Raw genomic sequence first — 25468 nt, forward strand, 5'->3', positions numbered from 1 at the left:
CTCGTCCAAGGGAGTTTAGGATCAATTGGGTGGGTTGACGCTTAGCCGGTTGTGGCGCGGGAGGTGGGTCCCGTTTATCAACATCATCACCCAGGCAACAACACCACGGAAACAACTGAACGACCATCACGAACTTGACGTCACTCTGCATAAGGCACGTCCATAGCATACAGTAGACCTACGGAATCCCTCGACCAGCTCTGATGGCCTAAATATACGTGTACCAAGTCAGTATATGTCTCACGTGCAACTCGCGCAAGCACATTGCTTACCTTTGCCGCCTCAGACTGCGCTCTATCCTCCGCATAACGCTGGTAGATAGGCAGGTAATGCTGCCTCTCGCTTAGCGTTTCCTTGACACTCTTCCTGTTCTCAACAGCAGACAGCCACTTCCGAAACCTCTTCCAGACCTCCTCATCCTCCCCGCCTTTGCCCTCATCAGGGATACCCGAACCACCCTTGAAGTGATCAAACACCCAGAGTCGATTTGCCCATGGCGCGATGACAATATCGATGAGTTGAAAGTCTTTGCCCGAAAAGAATGGCCCCTCGGCATCCATCTCGCGCGTAAACTCCTTGAGGTGATTCAAGAACTCTTTTTGCTTCTCTTCCAAGCCATCGCCTTGATGTTGCAGAAAGCGGTGATACGCAGGGATGATGCGACTACCCACATAGTCCGTCCAGATCCTCGTTCTGGCTCTCTCGTATGGATCCGTGGACATGAGGTGCGGTGTGTGCTGAGGGTACGCTTCCTCGAGGAACTCGCAGAGGACAGTACTCTCGTAGAGTGGCTTGTTTTGGTACTGTAGCGTTGGAACTAAGCCGCGCGGATTGAGATCCAATAGAGACTTTGGCTTGTGGTATGGGTTGACTTCAATGTACTGATACTGTATACCCTTCTCCTCTAGCGCAATCCAGACGCGCTGCACAAAAGGGCAAAACCATCCTGAATACAGTTTCAGTGGGCAGTCTGCAGCATGAGCCTCATCAAATCAGCAGCGGGAAACACGCGGGAGATGCTAATTGGCTCACTTTGACAGTCGCTGCTGCAAGCCCCGTTGCTTCAGGGTGAAGGTCCGCGTCAGGGTGATCATTGCCCATGGTAGTGGTGATATGCTTGATCTGAGAAGAGTTCGTAGCGCAATTTGGATACTCAGGCAACTGGCGTCTACTCTGAGATTATATAGCTGCGATCGCCATCGTCGCGACCTTCGACGCCATAGGTATGGGTTGTGATCGCATTATTGCCAAACGTCGTGGTCATGACGAAAGCGGGGCATGATCCAATCGAAGCTATCCGACTCTGGAAGCTGGTCGACACATCCTACGGGGTGCATGTGCATTATCCATACCTCAAAGACTCCTTCAAGTTTGTACAATTCAACAACAGGAGAAAACATTAACGTCGCACAAGACACTCTTGATATGGTATCCGAGGCACCTGGTATCATTTTATGTGCTCTGGGAAGTAACTCATTGTTCCTGAATCTGCAAGCATTCAAAGCTTCGATGGAGATCTACCACAATCTCAACACATTCCCCTTACATTAACAGTGCTCATATGCACTTACATGGACCGCGCCTTCTCCAAGTCCGCCTCCTTGAGTTCCCTCAGCTTGCCTGTGTTTGCGACGCCACCTGTGACGTTCGCAGCGATGATCTCCTTCGCGTAACCCAAAAGACCGACATCCGTCACGTAGTACGAGACGTATTTGCTCTTGATCTCAATCAAGGTCATACGGGGATCCTCAGGGCCACCAGTGTGCTTTCCGTCACCGAGGTCACCAAACCATGCGGCAGCTCCACGGCTCCATACCTCCTTAATGCGGGGGTCGCTATTGTCGGTTGTTGTGGCAGTGCCGGTAATCGAGGCCCATTCCTGGGTCTTGAGGTCCTGGAAGGAGATCTGGACCTCCTTGTTTTGGTCCAGGTCGCTGAACTTTTGCGAGTGTGCGTTGGCGAGGAAGAGGAAGTCGGGACCATCGCGGCGGGCGAGGGCCATGGAGCGACCGACAGGGCCTGGAAGTGTTGGTTACTTCTTGTTCACATTGAATGAACAGGGAAGGATGCGACTTGAGGAGGGACACATGGAGAGCAACGTACCGACACCATTGCGGTATGTGTTGAGCATGCAAATCTTCTTGCCATCTACCATTTCAAAGAATTGCTTAATCTGCTGGTCCTTGGGCGTCTCGTCGTCATACTGCTTCGCAACGGAGGGATCAGTCTTGGAGTTGACTTCGCTAGCCTTGAGTTGGTCCGGCATTCTGAAGATGTGTGTACTTGAGAAGTATCGAGGAATAGTAGTTCTCGCAGGTGTTGTAATGCGCGTCGCAAATTGGATTCTAGGTAGAACAGTTCGTGCAGAGCGTACAAGTAGACGAGGGGCAGAAGACATCTTGGTATAGACTGCTCGTGTATGTACGTGGACGTAACGGTGAGATCAGAGGGTCAAGTAACAGCGGATAGTCTACGCCGACGCGAGCACATGTGGCTCGTTGAGAGCCGCCCCATAAGCAACATGACGTCGTGATGGAGCGTGTTCAGTTGGCTGGTGTCACTTTGGGTGGAGGTAGAGGCATCTAGACATATGCATGACGACGTTGTTAATTCCCGTTAGGTGCGCAGCACGCTAAGCACGCGCGCGATCGATCCTTCCAAGATCTGCCTTCTGGGGGGCCGGTATGCACGGAGTCCGAACAGATGCTTCGTATCTTGCAGGAAAATGCCGTCTTACCGATGGCGTGGGGGCGGTTATTGTCTATGGCAGGTATGAAGAGGAGTGGGTCTCGGCAGCGGTGTCGTTCCGCAATACAACGGCCCTGCAGTTGCGAAAGGGGAGCTCAACCACGAAATTGTACTACGCGAAATGGCTTCCTATTAGTAGATGACGAAGACAGAAGTGTACGTATACTCGTTGAGGCATCTATTCGTATATATTGCATGCCTAATGCATCAAACCGCCCGCCCAAAGTGGTCGCTTGTCAATTCACGGTGGTCCCAACGATCGTCATCGACTCTACCTTCCGAATCCAGTTCGATGGTTGTCGTTACAGTTACTTCAAGCCTTCTTTCGGCATACTCCTCCGTACTGTTACTCTCCACTCCTTCACTCAATCGGTGAAACTTGCCAAATTCGGAGACGTTCCTGATGTGCCCCAACTCGAAGACCTCAGGCTGCGTCTGAGTCGATGTGAATGTCTTTTTGACATGACTCTTTGTCCCACCAACGGTAGACCTTGTATGTGTAACGAAGCCCTGAAGATGTAGAGCTTTGGCGAATGAACGGAGAAGAGGTTTGAAGGAGAGAGCACATGCGCTTAGAAGATACATCCCAGGCTCCATCATCGTCCAGTTTATGAGTGAGACATGGTTCCATGTTACATCTGTAAGAGGTCCGGCTTCTGCAAGGGTCTGGGAAAACACGACCGTGCGGATTATAGAGGCGACTATACCGCTGTACACATGTTAGCTATATGCAGAGAATGGGGAATGACAGATGACATACACACTGCCGGTAAGGAATATGAATAGCAACCCAACTCTTCTACCAATACTTATCTTCAAACACCACACGGTTCTAAGAGGCAGTATTAGGACAGCCAGGTCAGTAACAATATTTGGTACGCTCGAGCTGTTCGCGAAGACCTGAACGTCGAAACACCGTCCATTTGGAATGCTCTTGTCCCAGTTGAAAGCAAACGGCATGCATTGAAACATAGCGGCCACTGTGAAAGAGAGCCATGTGGCGAAGATAAGAAATATCAACGCCTTAGCAGTGAGACGCTCATACTTGTTGGTAAGGATGTGTAAGTAGAGTAGCACCACTGCAAGTTTCGGGAAGGCAACAGCTGCTGGATGTAGGACTTCCTGAATCATGATACCCTTGAAGTGTTCGGGTATCTTCGCTGGATCTGTTGATAGAATATACGCCATGTGTCGTCCGGTGCTAGCTTTCTCAACCATGACTAGGTCATGTGTCAGTGAGTGTGAACGGTGTCTTAAGGCATTGCGTACCAATACTAACGATGCACAAACCCATCTCAGCCAGCCAGGCAAAGGGAATAAGAACGTCTTCGGTGTTTAAAGCAGTGCTCGTGAGATAGCGAGAGTAGTAGCGCAAAGCAACAAATGCAGTACAGAATATGATCATTAGACAGGCCTGAGTGTAGGTGTACGAAGTCAGTATATGTCTCATATGTCTCACATACAGTTCGTACATAGAGGTTACGTACAGTCGCTTGAATGGTTGGGCCTCGATTTTCAGCCAGAAAATCTGGCGAGGCATAATGCGACAAGTCCATAGCAAAACCAGAGGAACTATAGTTACCAGCGTCTGACTGCCAGAGTCAAGTAGTCGGGAATTTGAAATTAGGAAATAGAACGAACAGTTGCAATCCGATTAGGCGCATGCCCTGCGGGTGGGGCAACCATCAAATACTACCGCCACAGCTCATCTTTGCGGCGCGGAAAGGAACAAATATGTTCGCAAGATATGGCTGGCGAGTGTATCAGAGATGCAGATGTACCTAGAGCGTGTCCGTGCTAACCTCGGCGCATGTACCTTGGTCGAACAGATTTGTGCTATTGGGACAGCCCTGAGGAACGCGCTAAAATGGACAACGAAGGAATCAGATGTGTCGGGGGGACCGTACATGTTGATGCATGTGACGAGCTGCTTGTTGGTACTTACTTTCCTAACTGAGCATGTGGGCTTTCTTACCAAGCTTCTGAGGGACAAGTAAGCTTGTGTGCTTGTTGCTAATATGGCGTTGGACGAACGCACGGCTTTGCACTCCCCGACCTAATCTTGAAGGTCGTTACGAAGCAGAACCGTTCGAGATCCATCGTCAACACCCCTGAGAACATCATGTTGACTTTTTTGATGTTTGAGTGAGCCATCAGGTTCATAGTAGCCGGTTAGTCTTGAAGCATCAAGGGGAGTATACAGGGCCTGTTTGTAACTGAAGGATACATTGACAGGTACCATGACTGAAACACGCGAATTCGCCCTAAATGCAAGCTATATGCGAACTGTACTCTTCCGACTCCCCCACTCGGGAGCATCATATTAGATCGGATCAACGCAGACCTGAGAGTGCTTGGGAAGTCCGAAACGCAGCTTCCTACGGGTTTCTTAAATGCATGAACAGGTACCTAAGGGTACCTAGCATGCCGTCGGATCGCAACCGTAGGCGAGAGAGCTCGCATGAGCTTCGAGAAGAAGCACTTTACCCCGTATCAAGATTCGATTATTGTCTTGCCGTTTCTCTGGTAACCGGAGTTCTTGGTCACACTGAAAGCCTACCAGTCGGAACAGGGCGCAGGGCGTTGATGTCACTTGCCTTGACACCAACACCTTATGCTACAGTGACTGCATGTAACGAAGATCAGCAGGTTGATGGTTTGTTGCAAAGCCAGTGACCGGAGTGTTCGGTTGGATAAAGTGATGAGATGCAGTGAGGTTGTTGGTGGCGAAGTTGTGAGACAGCCTGAGTGAGAAGCGAAGCTTGAGCCACCACGCACGTACCCAGAATGACGACGGAACCTTCACTTTGGGGCCAACGAAGACGCCCCGCCTTTCGCGCACACGTTCAAGTCGTCTTGGTGATTCAGAAGGCTAGACGACGATCACGCTCTAAACCATGGATCCTGTGATACGATCTATAGAGGCGCTCCGCCAGTTGATTGAGCGACTGAGCGCTCTTCGGCAGACGGAAGTCGCGATGTTCACGCCCTCATGCGTGAAGCTAAGGGCGTAGAGTTGTTCATACAGAACTCCTGATTGAGGACCCCTCATCACAAAACCTCATCTTTCAAAGATAAGAGGTTTTACTTTTCACCTTTCCATTCCGTGAAACACTTCTTTATCGTTTCCAGATATGCATGACGCAAACATCGACATTCATCACAGTTACTACGAAGAAGGGACACCCTCGGTAGAACAGTGGCCACTTCACGACGGCGATTCCGCCATTCACACTGCATCTTACAATGACGATGTTGCTCTAGTCATGTCGCTACTAGACAATGATACAGCCACCGTGGGCATCAACACACGCGACAGGGGTGATTGTTCCCCTTTACATCTCGCTATACGCGTTGATCACGGATGGGTTTTACGGTTTCTCTTAAAAGCCGGTGTAGCCCCTACACTCAAAGACAATATCGAACCTTGCAACGGAGTATCGTTGTCTGCACTCGATCTCGCAGCATACTTGGAAAGACAGAATGCCTTTATCCGCGCTCATAAATCACGGGATCAGTATACCAGCAAGCTCGCTTTACCTGTCCGCTTCCCTGAACGATGTGACCTGCCTTATACTGATGCTAGAGCAGCTGAGCGACCACGACTTCCTTGACATGTCCAGATTGAGAGGTATACGGGAAGCTATGGACAAAGCAGCACGATGTTGGCATGTTGAAGCTTTGGATCTGCTTCTCGACTACTACTGCAAAAGCTTTCCAGATGTTCTGCGCTTGAAGGGAAATGGAGAAGCACTGGGGAAAACTCTTATATTGGTTCTCTGCGACTACGACTGCGATGATCGATGTAGACCACCAGTCGTACACAGCCCGACAGACAAACGTCTTTCTAGCATCATGAAAAGTCTCGTCGAAGATGGTGTTTGTATGAATACACTGGATTATCAAGGTAGACACCCTTCAGCCTTCTCGGCATGCTTACATTAGCCGACTATACCGCGAGAGGTTGTACGGTTTCTTCTAGACAACGGGCTTCGCGTCAGTGATCCTTCGGAACGGTCACGACTACTCGACGTTATTCACGACACGGATGATGATCCCAGTCTTGTTGAAGATTTCATTAAGGCCGGGGCAAGCGTGTCTAACACGGATATGAACGGTTATACGCCGTTGCATTCGGTAGCGCACGGTTCCTTTGCATAAGTCCTAGTTGCAAACGGTGTGGATATCTCTGCAAGAACGCCTCGAGACATAACCCCCTCCACACAGCATGCGATCGTGCTAGTCGCTCAGTAACCAAGCTATCACTCACACACGGTGTAGACGTACATGATGCTCTCTCAGAAGAAGGTGAATGGACGCCGCTCCTCTTCGAATCGGGTGAGCCCTTTTGATATCGCAAGCCCACGCCTGCGAATCGTAGCCAGTTGGTACAACTGCTTCACCTGTACGGGCCGGATCTAAAGATCACTGCATTTAGCGGCTTGTCGGCACTTCACCGAGCCGCTGAATGTGGTAACGAAGAGCTTGTACGCTACCTCGTCGGTCACGGCGCTGATGTATGTGCCACAACTACATCTGATACGAATTCATTACATCCCGCGTGTACATTTACCGGACCGCAGGGTGAAGCCTAGGTCATGTCAATCATTCACATGCTCTTCGATCATGGTGTTGACTTGAGCGCGACCGACGAGAGGGGACAAACCCCGTTGCTAATCTCAGTCGCAAACTGTCACTTTCAGGGATTCCGCTCTTGGGGTTCCAGCCCTACAGTGTGTAATTTGCTGTTGAAAATAGGCGCACATAAGACTCCTAGGAATGCCGAAGGCAACACGATGATGGAAATCGTGGAGAAGTCGAACAATTGGGTATTCGGAGGCGATGAATTTGTGCAGGAGAACCCACACCCAGTATATGTAGGGTCTGAAGGTAGACGAAGAGGATGGGGTAGAGGGCGACCGGGACCGAGACAAGGTATCTGAGAGTATGATCAACAATTTGAATCTGAACTTCGTTCGAACATTATCAATAAAACCACGGCAATCACAGTCACCACCAAGCATGATCGTTAAGTGCAGAAGCCGAAAACCATATCCAAATTAATTATACTAACAAGTAATCCAAAAGCATCCGCTATGTGCGGACATCGCTAACAAAAACAAGATATGGGTATATAGTGCCGCCGTTAACAACCAAAAAAGGAAAAGGGTATAACCTCGTCATAGTCGTTAAAGCGTGGAGAATCGTAGACGTAACCATCATTACCGGGACCCCCAGGGCCAGATGCCAAGAGTGGAGAGAGACAAAAAGCAATACAACCCAACGCCATACAAAGAACAGAGTAGAGAGGGAAAACAAATCAGTATGAACGCGAACAGCTCGAAGCAAAAAGAGACAACAGATCCGTACAAAATACAACATGAAAAGAAATGAACACCAAATGTACAAACATAAAGACAAATCTCGACGAGATGATTTCCTTTAATCACCTCGTCGCATGAAGCCAAAACGCTTCTTCTTCTTCGCGTCCTTGGCATCTGCCGTTGGCGCATTCGGGTATCCAGTCAGGGCAGCCTCGGCGTTAAGTCGTTCAGCCTCCTCGTAATCGAAGGGCCTGGTCCACTGTCTCTGTGGTATTTCTCCCAATCTCGTGCTGTCAGAAGCAAAGGTGTAGCTGGATGGTGTGGCTTTGTCCAAGCGGCGGCGGAAGTGAAGGGTAGCTGGGGCCTGGTCGAGTAGTGGTGGAGGGGATAGGTAGGAGGGCTTGTTTGGAACTGGTGGCTTGGAAGAGACTGAGGGTTTGGAGTGAGCAGGAGACGAGGAGCGACGGGATGTAGGGACAAAGGTAGGGAGCTTGGGGGTAGGCTCGTTGAGGTGCTTTGGGGAGGGCGATTTGCTAGTTGTGTAGGCAGCTTCTTGAGGCCACGGTTCGCGCGGGTCGTCGAAGGAGTCAACACGTTGTTTGACAGTACCGCTTGTCTTCGTTGCACCGCCACCTAGTGTGCCTCTGATGACACCAGTTGTCTCGATCTCGAATGGCTCGACAGGTACATACAAGGGTAGCTGTGGAGCCATCTGAATCTTCTTAGGCTCGGGAGACGCCAGTGGGGAAGAGCTGCGTGATGAGTTGGATGGCGATTTCACTGAACTAGACTTTTTATTCGACGAGCTGTCTTTGCGGGTTGTCTTAGGCCTCATGACGACGAGCCGTGGTTCACTCGAGCTCCGACTCTTGATGGACATGCGCGTTACTACTGGGCCCGAGGAGCGTTGGCGAGAAGAGCTTGAGTGCTTTCTCTTCTCTTTCTCAGGGCTGGTGCTCCGAGAAGAACAATCGTGGTGTTTACTTGTGCCGCATCGCGGACAAGGTGGAGCGCCAATGCTATGCAGCTGGAGTTGAGAATGGCTTAGTCGCTGATACAATTGGGTAAGGCTTTGTAGTGCTTCGCGACGCGATGCATCGGAGAGGTGGGTCAGCGACTTGTAGTCTAGATCTAGGTGGCCCTTTCCGCTTTTGTGCCCATCATGATTTAGAAATGCTGCGATGATAGCAACAAGACCTGTGTTTAACTTGATCAAGATTTCTGCAAGGGATGCATGCGCAATAGCTGTATTATGTTAGACTGACGAACACGGTAGGTGAACCTTCTACTTACAGTCGCCCTTTGCGAATCGCGGCCCTATGCCGCTGTAGTAGCATTCAGTATACTTCTCGGCCACCTCCTCCGGCCCTTTGCGCAAGCTCTTTGAAAGTTGGTGCTCGGCAGTACTTGTTGAATCAGGCGCTTCGTTATCTCTCTTTGATCTGCGCTTTCTTCTCCTCTCGCGCAACTTTTTGAAGATGTCCAATCCATTTGTGAAGGCTTCTATAATGCCAGAGACGCATGTAGATACCTCGGCTTCTTCAGCCTTACGCGCAACATGCGCATGGTCTAACTTGACCGCCATCGCTAAAACGCAAGACAACGAACAAGGAAAAGATGCAATGCAGAATGGAACTGAAGAGAAAGGAAGAGAAGAGGACGATAGGTATACAAAATTGCAATAAACAAAGTGCGGTCTAAGCATTCATTAGCGAGGGTGAATGAAGAGTCATCCAAAAAGCCAAATCACAACGTTAACCTCAAGTTGTGTTAAGTCGAGTCAAAGTCGCCGTTAACACGCTCGCCCAAGACGGGGGCCCTGACACTTATCCCGTTGGCATCCGACCCATGTCCTCCCACGCCCTCGATTGCTCGTAAGTGTGTAGCAGGGCTTGCGTTCCTGCAGTTGTTACTGGGTGCTACCCACCGTCCTCGCACCGCCTAGGCCACCGTTTCAACCTTGTGCTGTTCACGACCTGCACGTAGCCGCCTCGTTGTGGTGTCTTGGGAGGTAGCTGAGGTTTGACTGGACACGTGTTTTACGCTAGCGACAAGCGACGACGGGATGAGGCAGGCTAGACTGGCATCGATAAGCTTTGTGGGTCTGGTGAGTGGAGGACTCGAGAGCGTGCACTTACATGTGCATATAAATGTGCATCAAACATTCGTCCAGTATCGCCTCGTGGGATACGTTACTGCGATTCGGAGGGAGTATGCGTGTGGGGTGCATACGGGATGAATGGACAGGAAGGCATGCTTCGTTGTTTCGCTCGTTGACGGCGAAATTATCAAACATGCTGTCGCGAAACACAGTGGAGCAACGACCGGTGAGTGAACTGTCATTCGCAGGGATTGCCTGTCGTGCTTCATTGGACAACTGCGACTCCCTGTCGGTCAAGAATAATCAGACAAACCCAAACGCCTCGCTATGCTATACAGAACCATAACAGTGTCATCATCCATCGTCTATCTACTGTTCACTGTCTTCGACATCTTCTATGGTGACCGTCCGCCTCGTCGCGCTCTGGCTCTCTGAGTTATTGCCAGCGACTGCAGAGCTTGAACCCTCAGTCTCGGCCCTCTCCCCTACGTTGCCAAAGCTCCAGCTTGACTCAAGACTACTCTCAAGACTACTAGGCTCGGGAGGCTTTGGCGACGAATTCGAAGGCTGATCGGAAGCAGTCGTGTTCGTCGCTGACGGAGTTGGCTGATTTTGCTGAGTCAGAGCAGGAGATGTTGAAGGTCCTGCTGCAGGTTCCGCTACTGGCTGCGACGATTGTGATTGTGGTTGGGCCGGGCTGCCTTCTTGCGCCAGATGTCCAGGTTGCGAGGACGGACGTGTCGCGCTTTCTTGGCCAGTCCGTGGCGCTAGTGCCATCGGCCTCAATGTCCACCCTTCCGGTAGCGTCAGTCCTTCAGGTATACCAGGATCACCCTGACGCAAGACGGAACCTCTAGAGAAGTAGGCCTGTGGCATGAATGAGTTCATACTGGGTGGATTCAAGGGGACAATAGGTGGTAACTCTTGCCCTGTTGCAGCTGTTACGCCAGAGGCTTGCTGAAGCCGGTTGAGCTCAGCAAGAAGCCTGTGGACAATCTCGAGTTGCTCATGTTGCGCGTTCAAATGTCGCATCGATTCAATGATGTTCTGTTGTATACGTAGTATGTCCGACTGAATGTCTGACGGATGAAGCGCGACAGCTCCGGGCATGGGGCCGGTGGGAAAGTTGGGAGTAACGCCTTGCGTGAAGGCTATCTGGCTCTGTGCTTGGTTTTGCTGGTCTTGGTTCTGCGCCACGTTGTTCGCAGCGGCTTGTTGACGCAGTCGCTGGATCGCATTCTGCACAGCGACGTTGTCCTGTTGGCCTGGTGGTACACGAATATTCCCGAGAGCTATCCTAAAGGGCCCGAAGTTGAAGACGCGCATGTTGCCTGCTGGGGGATTTGCTTGTGCACCTTGCTGTGCTGCCTGTTGGCCCTGGCCTTGATCCTGGCCTTGTTGCCCTCCGGCAGCACCCTGCTGTGCATTTCCTCCAAACATTGCTCGTAGCGCCTCTCGGTTCTGCTGGTTTTGCTCCACAGGATTGGCTTGGTTGTTGCGTTGTGTGTTTTGTGTCGTCGCCGATGCGAGTACTGGTCTTCGGCACGTGGGACACACTTGTTGTCTCTCAAGCCAACTACGAAGACAGCCAAAATGCAGGATGTGCCCGCATGGAAGCTTTTTCGGCCGTTGTCGCTCGTCCATCCTTCGACCGGGCTGCGCGCCATCTGCACCTGGTTGTGTCCATGGCCGCATTTCTTCGCGACAAACGATGCATGTGTTCTCTCGTTCGAGTTCTTCCGCTGTTGCGTCTGGATAGCGGGTGTTCATGTCGCGGGTCGCGTTTCGGTATTGGATAAAGTCGTTGATTCGCTTGAGGAGAGATCGGATCGTCATGAATAGGTCTCGCATGATGTGAATCGGTATGCCGTAGAATGTCATGAGGATGACGAAGAAGCCCAGGTAGACAAGAGTCTTGACGAAGTCTGTCGCGAGGTCCAAGTAAAACACCCAGCGGCCCTTTTCCTCCCATCCCGGCACGTCGCCTTCATCTTCATCGTCCTCTATCTCGGTGGGCGCTTCGGCTCCATTGATAGTAGCCTGTTGACGTGCGTGTTCCCTTGCGATTCTGCGAGCCTCCTCTCGTGCCTTCTCCTGGCGCTGTGTGATGAACATTTCGACGAGCGAGAGTGTGTATCGTAGTAGGGTCGATATTGATGCGGTCGCTAGGAGGACGTATTCGAAGCCAAACATGACCATGACACCAGGCCGCGCCTCTGAGAGGATCGAATCGATGCAATATTGCATCATGAATATGTCGAAGGCAACAGAAAGTAACAAAGAGCTCATCAGGCGTGTGTGGAAGAGCTTTGGATTCGCAGGCGGCTGTTGCTCGAGAAACTCCACTCTCCCCTCCCCGATCCACTGCCAGACCTTGCCTGCGAGCAGGCAGAGGAACATGGCGAAGAACCACATGCCAATATCATCTCTGAAGATGGTCATTGCTAGTAATGTCTCGCTCACAGCAAACCAAGCCTTATCGTATAGCTGCTCGGTCTCGATGGGGCGGAGAGGACCATAGAAGAGTCGTTGGAGTCCATATCCGAAGCTCGCAGCGACTATGAGCATTAGGTTGACCAGGAACATGAGAGAACCGGTGCTCTGGGAGATGTAGACGGCGGCCGAGTAGAAGTTTGGGCGCTCGTAGTATGCGCGCATCAGTACGATGTTGGCCATGACGGCCGAGCCCTGTGGGTGTTAGCATTACACACATGCCACCTGCAGGTGATGGAGAAGTAATACCGCGACATAGAGTTTGAGTCGACTCATGGTGCTATAGTAAAGCTGCAAAACGACTAGGAAAGACTGCGAGTCCCCATCGGAGAGTGTGAACAGTGGCTACAAGATGAAGTCTCGCGTTGCGGCGTTGCTCGCGTTGGTGAACACGTTTCCGGAGTACGAGGCAGCCATGATTGGCCACGCTGCTGCAATGACGTTAGCCTGCCAAGGTCCCTCGCGAACTTCGCTCTACAACTGCGTTTCATTCAACTCGTTTGCACATCTGTGTTTTCCTCGATATAGTTCAATCATCAGAACTCCCCTAGACTACAAGAGGCTATGTTGCACTCCGATTGTTTATGAGCTTTGAAATGCTGGGGCGTGCAATAGCGCATAAGCACTCCTACCATAGTACATCAACTAGGTTACTCCATCTCATGCAGACTACCCACGGAATAGCTCACTGCCTTGCTCGAGCGTTCCTGCGCTAGAGCTGCATATCCCAAAGCTACTCTCCAGAATTCCGAAGCGATCCGAATTCTATATAGTCAAGCTCTTGGTTATCCCCGCAGCAAGACTTGGATCTCGGGAAGATACTCGGTAGGTAGTACAACAACCCACTACCTACTAAGGACCGTTGTCGGTAATTGCCAGCCAAGCCATGTCATGTACACAAGAAAAGTCTTCTTCAACTTGGACCAGGTGCAGCCATTACGAGATTCATCGGAGCGATTTCCGGACTTCGAGGTTCGCTACTGTCCCACAGCAGCTTAGTAGTTGTACAAGAGATGACTCGGTGGCGTATACCAGCCTTTCTATGCATGTTCGAGAACGACACTTTCTTCTTTGCAGCACCGATTGTGTGGAATCATGGGGAGCTTGTACCAACTTTGCGGGGATCGTCAACAGGCTACTGCATCCCAGCTTCGGGATTGCGCCAGCCCAGACCATAGGCTTGGGGCACAAGCTCTTGGATTTGAGTATCATGGTCACAGACTATCTTGGTGGACCCTGCTTGTTTACTGTGGAAAAGTACATAAACCCCTCATGGCTGCTGTTTAGTTTGAGTATCGATCAGCGAACTCATTGTTCAGGTAAGCCTTTCCTACACTTGGAGAACTTCTGGTCTGTGTATAGTTGTCAATCTATCTTGATTCAGACTGGAGGTTCCCCTGACGTTGAAAATGTTTCTTCGATCTATGACTGAGCTGACCACGCGTAGCATCGACAATAACCATCCTTGAACAAGATGTTTCGATCTCTCCCTCTTCTGAGCGTGGCGCTTGGAGGCCTCTCCGCTGTCGGCACGCAGGAGCTGCCTGCAGTACTGACCGCCGACATAATTGAGGGCATGGGCAACAACAGTCTCTTCACGAGATGGCGCCCGACTTACCACTTCTCTGCACCAGCAGGATGGCTGAACGACCCATGTGGTAAGCGACGTCCCTGTACGAACTAAACATGAGACATATACTGACTTCGTACACCCGCATTCTAGGTATGATGTACGATCCTACCACGGAGACTTATCATCTTCATTACCAGTGGCATCCAAACCACGTCAACTGGGGCAATATCTCTTGGGGTCATGCGACGTCCAAAGATATGATCACTTGGACAGATGTTGGAGGTTGGGAAGACGACCAGGCCCAATCTGTCGGCACTGGGCCCTACCCTGACTCCCATAACAGTAGCTACTATGGTCTTGGTATCTTTTCGGGCTCGGGACAGCCCTACAACCTCAAAGGTGAACAGGATGGTACTCTCATCAACTTCTACACCTCGGTTCAGCATCTGCCTACCAACTGGGCTCTGCCATACATCCCAGGAACTGAGAGCCAAAGCATCGTCATTTCCAATGACGGTGGTAAGACCTGGGAGCAGTTTGCCGGTAACCCTATTATGACTGAGCCGCCAGAGGGCTGGAACATCACTGGATGGCGCGATCCCTTTGTCGAGGTACGATACTCATTCAAATTCCCTCTAATTCAACCACTAACCTGTACAAGCCCTGGCCAGAGATGGATGCTCTTTTGGGACAAGAGGAGCCTCACTGGTACATGGTTCTCGGCTCCGGTATCAAAGGCGAAGGTGGAGGTGGCCGTATTCCCTTTTACAGTGCTCCTGCCAGCAACTTGACAGACTGGACCTTCCTTGGTGCCTTATGGGAGCCCGATAGGAACGAGACTCTTGGTTCCCTGATTGAGACCGGAACCTACGGCTTCAACTTTGAAGTGTGAGTGTAAAGCCTCTTACGTTTACGGTACAAGTACTGACTTTTGCAGATCGAACTTCTTCTCCCTGAACGATGAGGACGACGATGTCCATTACTACGTCCTGATGGGCACTGAAGGTGGTAACCTTACCTGGCACCCCCGCGCGCAGTGGGGTTTGTGGAACGAAGGCCAAGTCACCAAGAGGGAAAATGGCTCAGTCGAGTTCACTCCTCTGTCCGGCGGCGCCATCGACTCCGGCCTACTCTACGCAGTGACCAGTTTCTGGGATGCAAAGAACGATCGTCGTGTCCAGTGGGGTTGGGCAAACGAGGAGAACAACAACTTCGCCGTCAATCAGCAAGGTTTCCAAGGTGCCATGGCCATACCGCGAGAGATGTATGTCATCAAGACCAAGGATCTGGTCAACACCGATGCTGGTTTGACCACCAAGGGAAACACCCGCGTGGTAGAACACAGTGACGGTACTTTCACAGGATACACTCTAGGAGCTCGCCCTCTACCTGATGTTGTCGAGGGTCTCCATGGTGGAGCCGAGCCACAAACCATCGAGACCGCGAAGACCGCTTGCGTTTCCGGTGATGTCTCCGGCAATGGTACCAGCCACATGCATCTCCAGGTTACGCTGTCCGACTTCACTGGACCTGCTGGTGTTGTGGTCGCTCAGTCACCCGGGCACGAGGAGCAGACAATCGTCTGGTACAGCCCTGAGAACTACACCATCAATGTCGACCGCTCGCAATCATCCTCTATCGAGCAGTTCGCCAACTATACCATGCTCGGATACTTTTACCCTTACACATTCTCCAACGGCACTACCGAGTCTCTGCACATGGATATTTTCGTTGATGGATCGCTCGTCGAGGTTCTTGTAAACGATCGCTTCTGGCTTACAACTCGCATCTACCCTGCTCGTACCGATAGCACAGGCTTCAGTATATGGACTGGTGCCAACTCTACCGTCAAGGCTTCGGACATGAAGGTCTGGAACATTGAGACAAACGCTTTCCCCGACAGGCCGGTAAACTCAAGCAGTGAGCTTATTTTTGATACACCCGAGGAGACAAACAACTATATCTGGTGGCCTGGAAACTAGGTTAGCGATGTCTTAAATGTGTACGACGCGGTAATGATATGAATGACGAAGGTGGTATGCTGTGGGAACCACGCTGCTGATGGAGAAGTACATAAGTAACCATCGTATGTAGAATGTAATGCGCAAACCAATCATCATGTATCCACGAATTCCGTGTATTAGTCATTCACGGTCGAAGGAAAATACCCGTCCAGCCGTAGTGCAGTCTATGTTCCATTATCGAGGTCTCGTCGCGACCTCAGCAGCCAATAACTTGAGTAGAGCGTGTCCGCGGAGCAACATCAGCATCGCTTGCCCCGCCGGCTTCCCCAAACAGCTCACCCCCGCAGCACATCTCCATGTTTGGGGACGGCACGTGTAGCGTCTCCAACAGGCGCATGGCTAATCGTCCACCGGATAAAATCGCAATAATGCCGTTAGCAGCAATGCGCCTACCGTCGGCGGCGTTACGCATCGAATATAGGCGGCGATAGAATGTCCATTGCTTATGCGCATAACTCCGTTCTTCTACTTCCAATGTACGACATAAAAGCTTGACTTTTACTGCAGTCTTGGACACTCAAACCGTTTTCGGATTTTCTACAGCCTATTGTAAGAGAAGGGAGTGCTACAAAATACACAGATCTTTTGTTTAATACTACACAATACGATGGTGAACGCCGAGGAACAGTACAAGCTCTCGCAGGAGCAAATCGACTTCTTCCTAGAGAATGGGTGGTTGAAGTTGAGTAATTGCTTCACACGAGAGCAAGCAGAGGGACTACAAGAGACGCTTTGGACGAGGTTGGGTATGGATCCCAATGACATGTCGACATGGTACGGCCTCTTATCCTACCTTGTGTGGTGCGTTTATGGCGACAGTACTAACACGACGAGTACAGGCATACCGAGCGAACAAATATGCCCTTCTTCAACGAGTTCTCCGTTGAAGAGTTTGCACCAAAAGCGTGGGCCGGCATCTGCAACCTCCTCGGCGGTAGCGATCGCGTCGATTCCAATGCATCGACGTGGAAAGACGGCTTCATTGTAAACCTTGGAACAAAGGAGGGCCACAACAAGGTTATCCGCCCACAAGAACTTCCTGGCTGGCATGTCGATGGCGATTTCTTCGTGCATTACCTTGATTCGCCTGAGCAAGCGCTGTTGGTCATTCCACTGTGGACGGATATTGTTGCGGGCGGAGGTGGGACCTACATCTGCCCGGGAGCCATTCCAACGGTGGCGAAGCATTTGTACGAGAATCCTGAGGGAGTCAGTCCGAGGATGACGCCACGGGCGCAAAACCCAGAATTTGTGCAAGAGCAAGGGCTAAAGTGGTTTAACGATCTTGCCGCCAGCATGCCTGATGAAGCTTTCGTCGAAGCTACTGGTGTAGTCGGCGATGTCTACCTTCTGCATCCGCTGATGCTGCACTCCGCTTCCAACAATCAACTTCGAAAAGTCCGCGTCATTACCAACCCGCCGGTGTCGGTTAAAGAGCCTTTTGTGTTTGATCGCGCGGATGGGAATTACAGCGCCGTGGAGCGCAAGACGATGAAAGCGCTGGGTAAAGACAGGATCGAGGGGTTCAAGATTACTGGAAAGAGGCAACAGGTCATTCCTGAGCGCGTGAGAATTCAGGAGGAGATGAAGAGAAAGGAAGAAGAGCGGTTGCGCAAGTTAAAGGAAGGAGCGGGAATGGATGAAGCGAAGGAGGCGAGCCAGAGGGTTGCTCCTGTTGCGTAAATTTCTATTCGTGGATCGAATCGGATGTTTTTGAAACCACATGCTTGCTGTTGGGTGCACCGTACGGCGACACGGGCACTTGGATTGGCTTTTGGTCACAATGAACACGGGCATCCCGTTCTGTAATCACAAAGTGAGATTTAGATAGGACAGGGGCGGAAGTGTTCCGCGGCTAGATGTTACGATACCACGTTGCCTCTTTGACACGTTTTCGAGTTTCACTATAGATACTCGTGAGTACCCCAGAGATTCATTTGAGATTTTCGCCAAGCTGGGAACCAAAAAGGTCTGAGGTTTGCCCGAGCGACATGTACTATAGTTTGCCTACTAGCTGAGGCCCGATTGAAAGATATACGAGCCACACCCAGTAAGTCGGTTTGTCACGACCCGAGTGAATGAACACCTGTCCTTGGGTGCTGACACTCGCTTCAGTCGGATATGGCAATTGAAGAGTGCTCCATAGATTAATAATATGTATTGAGGATCGACAGGAACAAGGAGCTAACCACAAGCAGGTGGAATACAGGGAACGACCAAGGCAAGATGAGCGAGATAGAGAGGCGGTGCGGCGGATTGTTAAGTAAAGGTGGGTACAGGCTATGCGGCGGGTAAGAGTAACGTGGTCTCAATGTGGTGAAAGTCTATGCAGGGATGCTGCTAGCGCTCAGCTGGAGCATCCGTGCGCTTACTACGGGAACTGGCAATGTGTTAACTTCACTGCGGATTGCCGCCACGGCCTCCACTTGGAATAAAAGCCCACTTCACCGCTCTCCTCTGCTTCTACTCTTATACGCCGTGCAGAGGACCATCAACTCACCCTTCCTCTACACACCTCAAACCACATTCAACCACAGCAAAATGAAGTACACTACTGTCTGCGCTGCTTTCTTTGCGGCCGTTGCTGCTGCGTCTGACGTCAAGCAACTGAAGACGGACAACTTCAAGAGCTTCATTGAGGAGAACGACCTTGTCCTCGCAGAGTGTAAGTACCAATTGCAGATTCCAATTCCCCAAATCATATCCAGAACTAACAATCTTCGAGTCTTCGCGCCATGGTGCGGCCACTGCAAGGCCCTTGCCCCCGAGTACGAGACAGCGGCTACCACACTTAAGGAGAAGGACATCGCCCTTGTCAAGGTCGACTGCACAGAGGAGCAGGATCTGTGCCAGGAGTACGGCGTTGAGGGCTACCCCACCCTCAAGGTCTTCCGCGGCCCCGAGAATGTCTCGCCCTATGGCGGACAACGCAAGGCCGATAGCTTGATCTCTTACATGACCAAGCAGGCCCTCCCTGCCGTCTCCGAAGTCACCAAGGACACGCTTGAGGAGTTCAAGACCGCCGACAAGGTCGTCCTCGTCGCCTACTTCGCCGCCGACGACAAGGCCTCCAACGAGACCTTCACCTCGGTCGCCAACGGTCTCCGCGACAACTTCCTCTTCGGTGCCACCAACGACGCTGCTCTGGCCAAGGCTGAGGGTGTCAAGCAGCCCGGCCTCGTCCTCTACAAGTCCTTCGACGACGGCAAGGACGTCTTCACCGAGACCTTCGATGCGGACGCTATCCGCGACTTCGCCAAGGTTGCCTCCACCCCGCTCATTGGCGAGGTTGGCCCCGAGACTTACGCTGGATACATGGCCGCTGGCATTCCTCTTGCATACATCTTCGCTGAGACTCCCGAGGAGCGCGAGGAGTTCGCCAAGGAGCTGAAGCCCCTCGCTCTCAAGCACAAGGGCGAGATCAACTTCGCTACCATTGACGCCAAGTCCTTTGGCCAGCACGCTGGTAACCTTAACCTCAAGGTCGGCACTTGGCCCGCTTTCGCTATCCAGCGCACCGAGAAGAACGAGAAGTTCCCTTACGACCAGGAGGCCAAGATCACCGAGAAGGATATTGGCAAGTTCGTCGACGACTTCCTCGCTGGCAAGGTCGACCCCAGCATCAAGTCTGAGCCCATTCCCGAGTCCAACGACGGCCCCGTTATCACCGTCGTTGCCCACAACTACAACGAGGTCGTCATTGACAACGACAAGGATGTTCTCGTTGAGTTCTACGCTCCCTGGTGCGGTCACTGCAAGGCGCTTGCTCCCAAGTACGAGGAGCTCGGCCAGCTCTACGCTTCCGATGAGCTTTCCAAGCTTGTGACCATCGCCAAGGTTGACGCTACTCTCAACGACGTTCCTGATGAGATCCAAGGTTTCCCCACCATCAAGCTCTTCCCCGCTGGCAAGAAGGATGCCCCAGTTGACTACTCCGGTTCCCGCACTGTTGAGGACCTTGTTCAGTTCATCAAGGAGAACGGCTCACACAAGGCCGAAGCCAGCGTTGGCGAGGCTGTTGAAGGTACGACTGAGAAGCTAGCTGAACAGGCCAAGGCCGCTTCCGAGGTTGCTGCTAAGTCCGCCGCAGATGCTACCGAGTCCGCCAAGGCTAGCGCCTCTTCCGCTACTGACGCTGCTGCCTCCGCCGCTTCCGAGGGTACTGAGACCGTCAAGTCGGGCGCCTCTGCTGCTTCCGACTCCGTCAAGTCTGGAGCTTCAGTCGCTTCCGACTCTGCCTCTTCTGCCGCCTCCGAGGCCACCAAGTCTGTCAAGTCCGCCGCCTCCGAGGTCACCAACTCTGCCTCATCGGCTGCGTCAGAGGCTTCAGCCTCGGCCTCAAGCGTCAAGGACGAGTTGTAAATGACTCGAGTTTCGCGTTTCTTTGGTTACGTTGGCGCTTTCATGTGTACCATTACCCCTTTCAGCATTTGATAGCTTTTCATACATGCTGAGGTATATGCGTACAGAATAGTTATGATTATATGGGGGGAATGACACGGTTTTCGTTTTCTCTCTTTTTGAGAACTTGGGTAGCAATTAGCTAATGGAGTTCCGGTTTCACTCTTCATCATCACTCTTGAGTCTGTTTCCCGTGAATGTTGTGATGATACCAACCTTTGTGACCTTATCAATACACATATACTAACGCAATATCTGATACTGTGGAAAAAGTGCAACGCGTCGGTAATATTTCAGAAGGTTTTCATAATCGACAATTTCTTTTTTGTTTTAGCGTATCGTCATATGTTGGCATACTTGTTGTGAATTGGTTCGAAGTGATCGAATATCGTTCTTGAGCTTAGGATATATCACGCACGTCCGCCTTCTCTGTCACTAGCAACCTTGGAGGTCAAGACTATTATTCGGGTCACTTTCTTGCAACTATTTGCTCACTTGATCTGTCCTGTTATACTCCTGACCATGACGGCAGCTTCTCTCTCCCAAGTCACAGCTACACCCTTACTCGACAACGCTCCAGGCAACTGACTGCCGCGACTTACACATTCCCGAACCGAATCTCCGACTGCAGTCTTGTTACTCCTCAGTGTCCTCGCAGAAACACCACCTTTGTTCATGAGCTCTTGGACTCTGGGCGACATGTTGGAGGCGAGGGTTCTCCAGAAGTAGCTGGGTAGGGAGGATGTATCGAGGGCTTGGAGGAGGGGTTGCAGAAAGTTGGTGGGAGTCGAGGTATGCGAGGAGTCGAGTAGCGGATGCGAAGGTGGCTTGATGCTTTCGAGGAGAGACTGTAGCGCTACGATGTTTTGGCACCGCGCGGATATCTCGAGCAGCGTGCGGTCCAATGTGGGAAGCTGGCCCAAGGCTCGCGCAAGTGAAGCGAGTGACGACTTTAGCTGGGTCTGGAGATAGTCTTGTAGCGCATTGAGCATAAATGTTGGGTCGAATGTGTCGGTCGTGGCCTTGGTCGATACTGGTGAGAGGAGGTAGAGGGTGAGCAGTGCAGACGTCGTTCTCGACTTTGTGTCTTCGGTTTGCGCAAACGTGGAAGCCGAGTTTTGACCTGCTGAAGACAGCAGCGAGGACATGGAAAACTCCTTGACCACCTGCTGAGCACGCGACGATATGCTTCGCTCGCCAGGGCTGACAAGCTCGTTCTTGAGCGTATTCACCGCATTGACTCTGTCCAGACCTTCTCCCTCTTCGCCTGGCTTTGAAGCCGCAAGTATTTGGCGCAGCGATAGTATCGTGTCTGCCGAGCGCACCATGGCCCTATGATCCTCTCTCTTTGCGCTGCCAACACCGCCCAGCTCCGACATGCGAACCTCGAGCTGCCTTCCCAGCATGAGACATCGCGCTACGGCTCGTCCAAGCTTGACAGTCTCGCAGAGTCTCTCTGCTGTCAACTGCACCTGCTCAGCGACCTCGTAGCGCTCAACAACCTCCTTCTCTAGTGTTCTGTACGACTCGGTCAAACTGGCAACCTGTCCTTCCACCTCGTGCAGTATGCGTCCGCTCGATTCGGCATGGTCTCGTGTATGCTCTAGTAGGGGCAGTGCCGACTTGGTAGTCAAAGTATCGATATGCGTGTCGACTTCCTGAACATCGAAGAGGACGCGCGATAGTGGTGTTGACAGATCTAGCGGGGTGTCGGAGGGGTTGTTGGTCGAGAGAACGAGCGTGTTCGCGAAAGACGTTGCCGAGAAGTCTGGATCGAGGAAGGCTTCATAGTCAATGTATGAAGGCTCATCATCTTTGGACATGGTGGGAGATTGCTCTAACCATGACGATGCGCAATGCTTGGGTTGCTGCGTCTAAAGTCGCGACAGGGATCATCATCTTAGCGCGTTGTTGGACCTCCGCATCTTCTCCGCGCCATGCATCCTATCCACTGGACGTGCTACATTCACTGCACGGCTTGCCTGAGTCAACTATGACTCTACATCCGTCTATCGCCCCGGGTATCAGCCTCGCCACCTCTAGGCACCGCTGCTTGAGGCCTCCCTCTTGCGCCTTGCGCCACATCCCCCTCATAATCATGACTGTGATGACCACTCAGATCTGTCCATGCTACAAGGTAATGCACAGGTGAGCTTTTCTTTGTCTGGACTCAGTTCGGCTTGGAACGCCTAAACCAGGTGAAATTGAGGATTCATTGGGGTAAAGCTGGTGCCTGAAGGTAGATTTGACCACAAAGTGAATGCATCTCAGCAAGTCTATGAGTATATCTACCTGAGCACAGAAGGCGTATCCTATTTACTGCTTCAAGACACTTATTTCTCATCACTCTAACTCTGCTCTCTACCTCGTTTGCATTGAACATCCACCATCATGCCAAGTAAGGACTTCGCGAACGGTGTCGATAACACAAACGGCACTACAGGATTTGCCCAAGAGGGCTCACTTGCATCCTTCAAGAACCTCTACCAGGGCCCGCCAGACAAGAACAAGAAGTGGGGCTGGACGGAGACGGAGCCAGAGGACGCCACAGACCCTGCTGAGAACGAGGAAACTGCCCAGCATGCCCTGATCACTCGTCTCCAGAAGGCGAACGACTCTCGCAAGAAGTATCAGATGCACTCAATCATCATCCAGTCACCGTGGTTAAAGGATGCACTCGCTGAGATCCTGAACGATTATCCCGGCATCCACTGCGGACTGAAGCGACTGGAGTTCGAGGCGCCATTTAGTCCTTTCGTTCATCGATGGCCTCAGCTACTTGAGTATAGGAGCAGGAAGGATCTCGATGCCACCACTGCTGAACACGTCGAGCTACTATACAAGGTGCTTTGCACTGAACTGAAGGATGTTATCAAGACATTTGAAGACTACGTTAGCCATGGTATCGTAACATTTGATCACATCTGGATCATGTATCAGCCTGGTGCTCTCATCTACTCAAACTCCAACAATGGAGCCTATGGAGTCTACAGATTGAAATCTGGGTCCTACGGAAATACCCAGTGTGGCAGGGTGTACCAGCTCAACGTTGAAGCTATCGACTGGAACGGCACCTCTTTCGGTCGCAGTAGCCAGACAATCCGACTTTGGGAGTTTCACGGTACTGCGCTCATCTTGGGGCTCTCAGCTTTCCCCTTGTCCTTTCATCCCCATGAATCCAAAGTCAAGGAAGCGCTGATTAGTCGCGGTAAGAAGTTCGAAGCACTCGCAGGCAGTCACTACATGGCATACGAGGGCTTCGCAGTTACCTGGGATAGAGATGGGAACGAGGCACCCTACATGTGCACCGGCCGTATTATCATCGACTCAGACAGCTACCAGCGCTTCTCTCCTCGTTCTGTGGGCCGAATTGAGCCCCTTCCCGCGAAAGAATGCGCCAGGGACCCTGAAAACGCCTCTGAGAAGCTCGACATCCAAGACCCAACTGAAACAAAGTATGTCTTTGGGAAGCAGGAGAAAGAAAAACGCCTACGACTCACCGCAGATCATCATCTCCTCTGCTTGCCTAGGGTGAGGGGCTACTCGCTCAAGAAGAAACAATGGCTGCTCTTCTACATCGAACTCATTCAAGACATCAAGTTCAATGACGATGCATTTGCCTCCCTTGTTCTTCCCGAAGACCAGAAAGAGCTCGTTCTCGCTTTTGCCGAGTCGCAGGCTATGAACCAGACCAGTTTCGACGATGTCATTAGTGGTAAAGGACGTGGACATATTACTCTCCTCAGCGGTCCTCCCGGAGTCGGCAAAGTAAGTTTTCTCCTCTTTGTTTACCGAAATGATTTCAATCCATATACTGACATTCCTCAGACCCTTACCGCTGAGTCTGTGGCTGAGCATATGCGCGCTCCATTGTTTATGATGTCAGCAGGCGACTTGGGCATCGATCCCGATCAAGTTGAGACCAAACTCACCAACATTCTCGAAATGATATCCAAATGGAATGCTGTGCTTCTTCTCGACGAATGCGACGTCTTCCTTGAAGCACGCAGCACGCACGACCTAGAGCGTAACAAACTCGTCTCCATCTTCCTCCGCGTGTTAGAGTACTATGAGGGCCTGTTGTTCTTGACTACTAACCGCGTTGATAACATAGACGCTGCCTTCCAGTCTCGTATTCACATCAGTCTGGCATACCCTGACCTCACATCTGCCTCGCGAAAGAGCATTTGGCAGAATTTCCTAAAGAGCTTGGGAGGCCTGGAGGAATGGAAGGATGAGGACGTAGAGGAGTTAGCAAGCGTGGAGTTGAACGGGCGCCAGATCAAGAATGTACTTAAGAGTGCATCGCTCCTTGCTGCGCGGAAGAAGGAGAGTCTCAACAAGAAGTACGTGGACATGGTTTTGGGAATCGAAAAGAGAAGGCCAGGCGTTGCTGTGGGATTCTAGAAGATAGCGCAAGACTTGAGCTGAACGATTGCTGTTGGTAGATGACGAATATATGCGGTGGAATAGTGCACTCATTAGAACTCTAGCTGCAGAATTGTGTGAAGATACAGGGTTGTTGGTACCTACATCACCTCAGAGATGTATCAGGGCACACTATGGCAACGTTTGTATTCACGTAAACAATCATGATCTGGAATCATCTGGAATCTGTAGAGACTGAACTTTGACCGATACGATCCCACCAACTTCCAACTGACCTGCTCAGGCCAGCAACGCACTCTTAAGCTCATTCTAACCCCACCACTCAACCATTCCATAGAGGAGGCGGACATTTGCTGCCAATGTTAGCCACATAAGAGAAAGCGTGACAAAGGCCAGATTTTTTTGTCAGCCCTTG

General features: G+C 51.5%; 9 protein-coding genes across 9 annotated transcripts; 4 read left to right on the forward strand and 5 right to left on the reverse strand.

The window, feature by feature from the left end:
- Window positions 1-178: 178 nt before the first annotated feature.
- Window positions 179-2266, reverse strand: ALTATR162_LOCUS1956 (uncharacterized protein; the record flags this gene model as incomplete). Its single annotated transcript, XM_043309558.1, has 5 exons — window positions 179-208; window positions 273-923; window positions 1033-1168; window positions 1572-2019; window positions 2104-2266. The coding sequence occupies 5 exons, from the start codon at window positions 2264-2266 to the stop codon at window positions 179-181; spliced, it is 1428 nt and encodes a 475-aa protein (XP_043165493.1).
- Window positions 2267-2955: 689 nt separating this feature from the next.
- ALTATR162_LOCUS1957 (uncharacterized protein) lies at window positions 2956-4153 on the reverse strand (the record flags this gene model as incomplete). Its single annotated transcript, XM_043309559.1, has 3 exons — window positions 2956-3457; window positions 3509-3968; window positions 4018-4153. 3 exons carry the CDS (start codon window positions 4151-4153, stop codon window positions 2956-2958), a joined length of 1098 nt encoding a protein of 365 aa, XP_043165494.1.
- Window positions 4154-8190: 4037 nt separating this feature from the next.
- On the reverse strand, window positions 8191-9657 carry ALTATR162_LOCUS1958 (uncharacterized protein; the record flags this gene model as incomplete). Its single annotated transcript, XM_043309560.1, has 2 exons — window positions 8191-9317; window positions 9366-9657. 2 exons carry the CDS (start codon window positions 9655-9657, stop codon window positions 8191-8193), a joined length of 1419 nt encoding a protein of 472 aa, XP_043165495.1.
- Window positions 9658-10542: 885 nt separating this feature from the next.
- ALTATR162_LOCUS1959 (uncharacterized protein) lies at window positions 10543-12942 on the reverse strand (the record flags this gene model as incomplete). Its single annotated transcript, XM_043309561.1, has 2 exons — window positions 10543-12861; window positions 12916-12942. The coding sequence occupies 2 exons, from the start codon at window positions 12940-12942 to the stop codon at window positions 10543-10545; spliced, it is 2346 nt and encodes a 781-aa protein (XP_043165496.1).
- Window positions 12943-14140: 1198 nt separating this feature from the next.
- ALTATR162_LOCUS1960 (uncharacterized protein) lies at window positions 14141-16221 on the forward strand (the record flags this gene model as incomplete). Its single annotated transcript, XM_043309562.1, has 4 exons — window positions 14141-14339; window positions 14390-14850; window positions 14901-15127; window positions 15177-16221. The coding sequence occupies 4 exons, from the start codon at window positions 14141-14143 to the stop codon at window positions 16219-16221; spliced, it is 1932 nt and encodes a 643-aa protein (XP_043165497.1).
- Window positions 16222-16870: 649 nt separating this feature from the next.
- On the forward strand, window positions 16871-17946 carry ALTATR162_LOCUS1961 (uncharacterized protein; the record flags this gene model as incomplete). Its single annotated transcript, XM_043309563.1, has 2 exons — window positions 16871-17037; window positions 17103-17946. The coding sequence occupies 2 exons, from the start codon at window positions 16871-16873 to the stop codon at window positions 17944-17946; spliced, it is 1011 nt and encodes a 336-aa protein (XP_043165498.1).
- Window positions 17947-18804: 858 nt separating this feature from the next.
- ALTATR162_LOCUS1962 (uncharacterized protein) lies at window positions 18805-20625 on the forward strand (the record flags this gene model as incomplete). Its single annotated transcript, XM_043309564.1, has 2 exons — window positions 18805-18928; window positions 18989-20625. 2 exons carry the CDS (start codon window positions 18805-18807, stop codon window positions 20623-20625), a joined length of 1761 nt encoding a protein of 586 aa, XP_043165499.1.
- A 530-nt stretch (window positions 20626-21155) lies between these two features.
- ALTATR162_LOCUS1963 (uncharacterized protein) lies at window positions 21156-22487 on the reverse strand (the record flags this gene model as incomplete). The annotated part of the gene is made up of 1 exon (XM_043309565.1): window positions 21156-22487. One exon carries the CDS (start codon window positions 22485-22487, stop codon window positions 21156-21158), a length of 1332 nt encoding a protein of 443 aa, XP_043165500.1.
- A 568-nt stretch (window positions 22488-23055) lies between these two features.
- On the forward strand, window positions 23056-25071 carry ALTATR162_LOCUS1964 (uncharacterized protein; the record flags this gene model as incomplete). The annotated part of the gene is made up of 2 exons (XM_043309566.1): window positions 23056-24432; window positions 24493-25071. The coding sequence occupies 2 exons, from the start codon at window positions 23056-23058 to the stop codon at window positions 25069-25071; spliced, it is 1956 nt and encodes a 651-aa protein (XP_043165501.1).
- Window positions 25072-25468: the final 397 nt, after the last annotated feature.

The sequence above is a fragment of the Alternaria atra genome (assembly GCF_907166805.1).
Source record: "Alternaria atra isolate CS162 genome assembly, contig: 21, whole genome shotgun sequence".
NCBI lineage: Eukaryota > Fungi > Ascomycota > Dothideomycetes > Pleosporales > Pleosporaceae > Alternaria > Alternaria atra.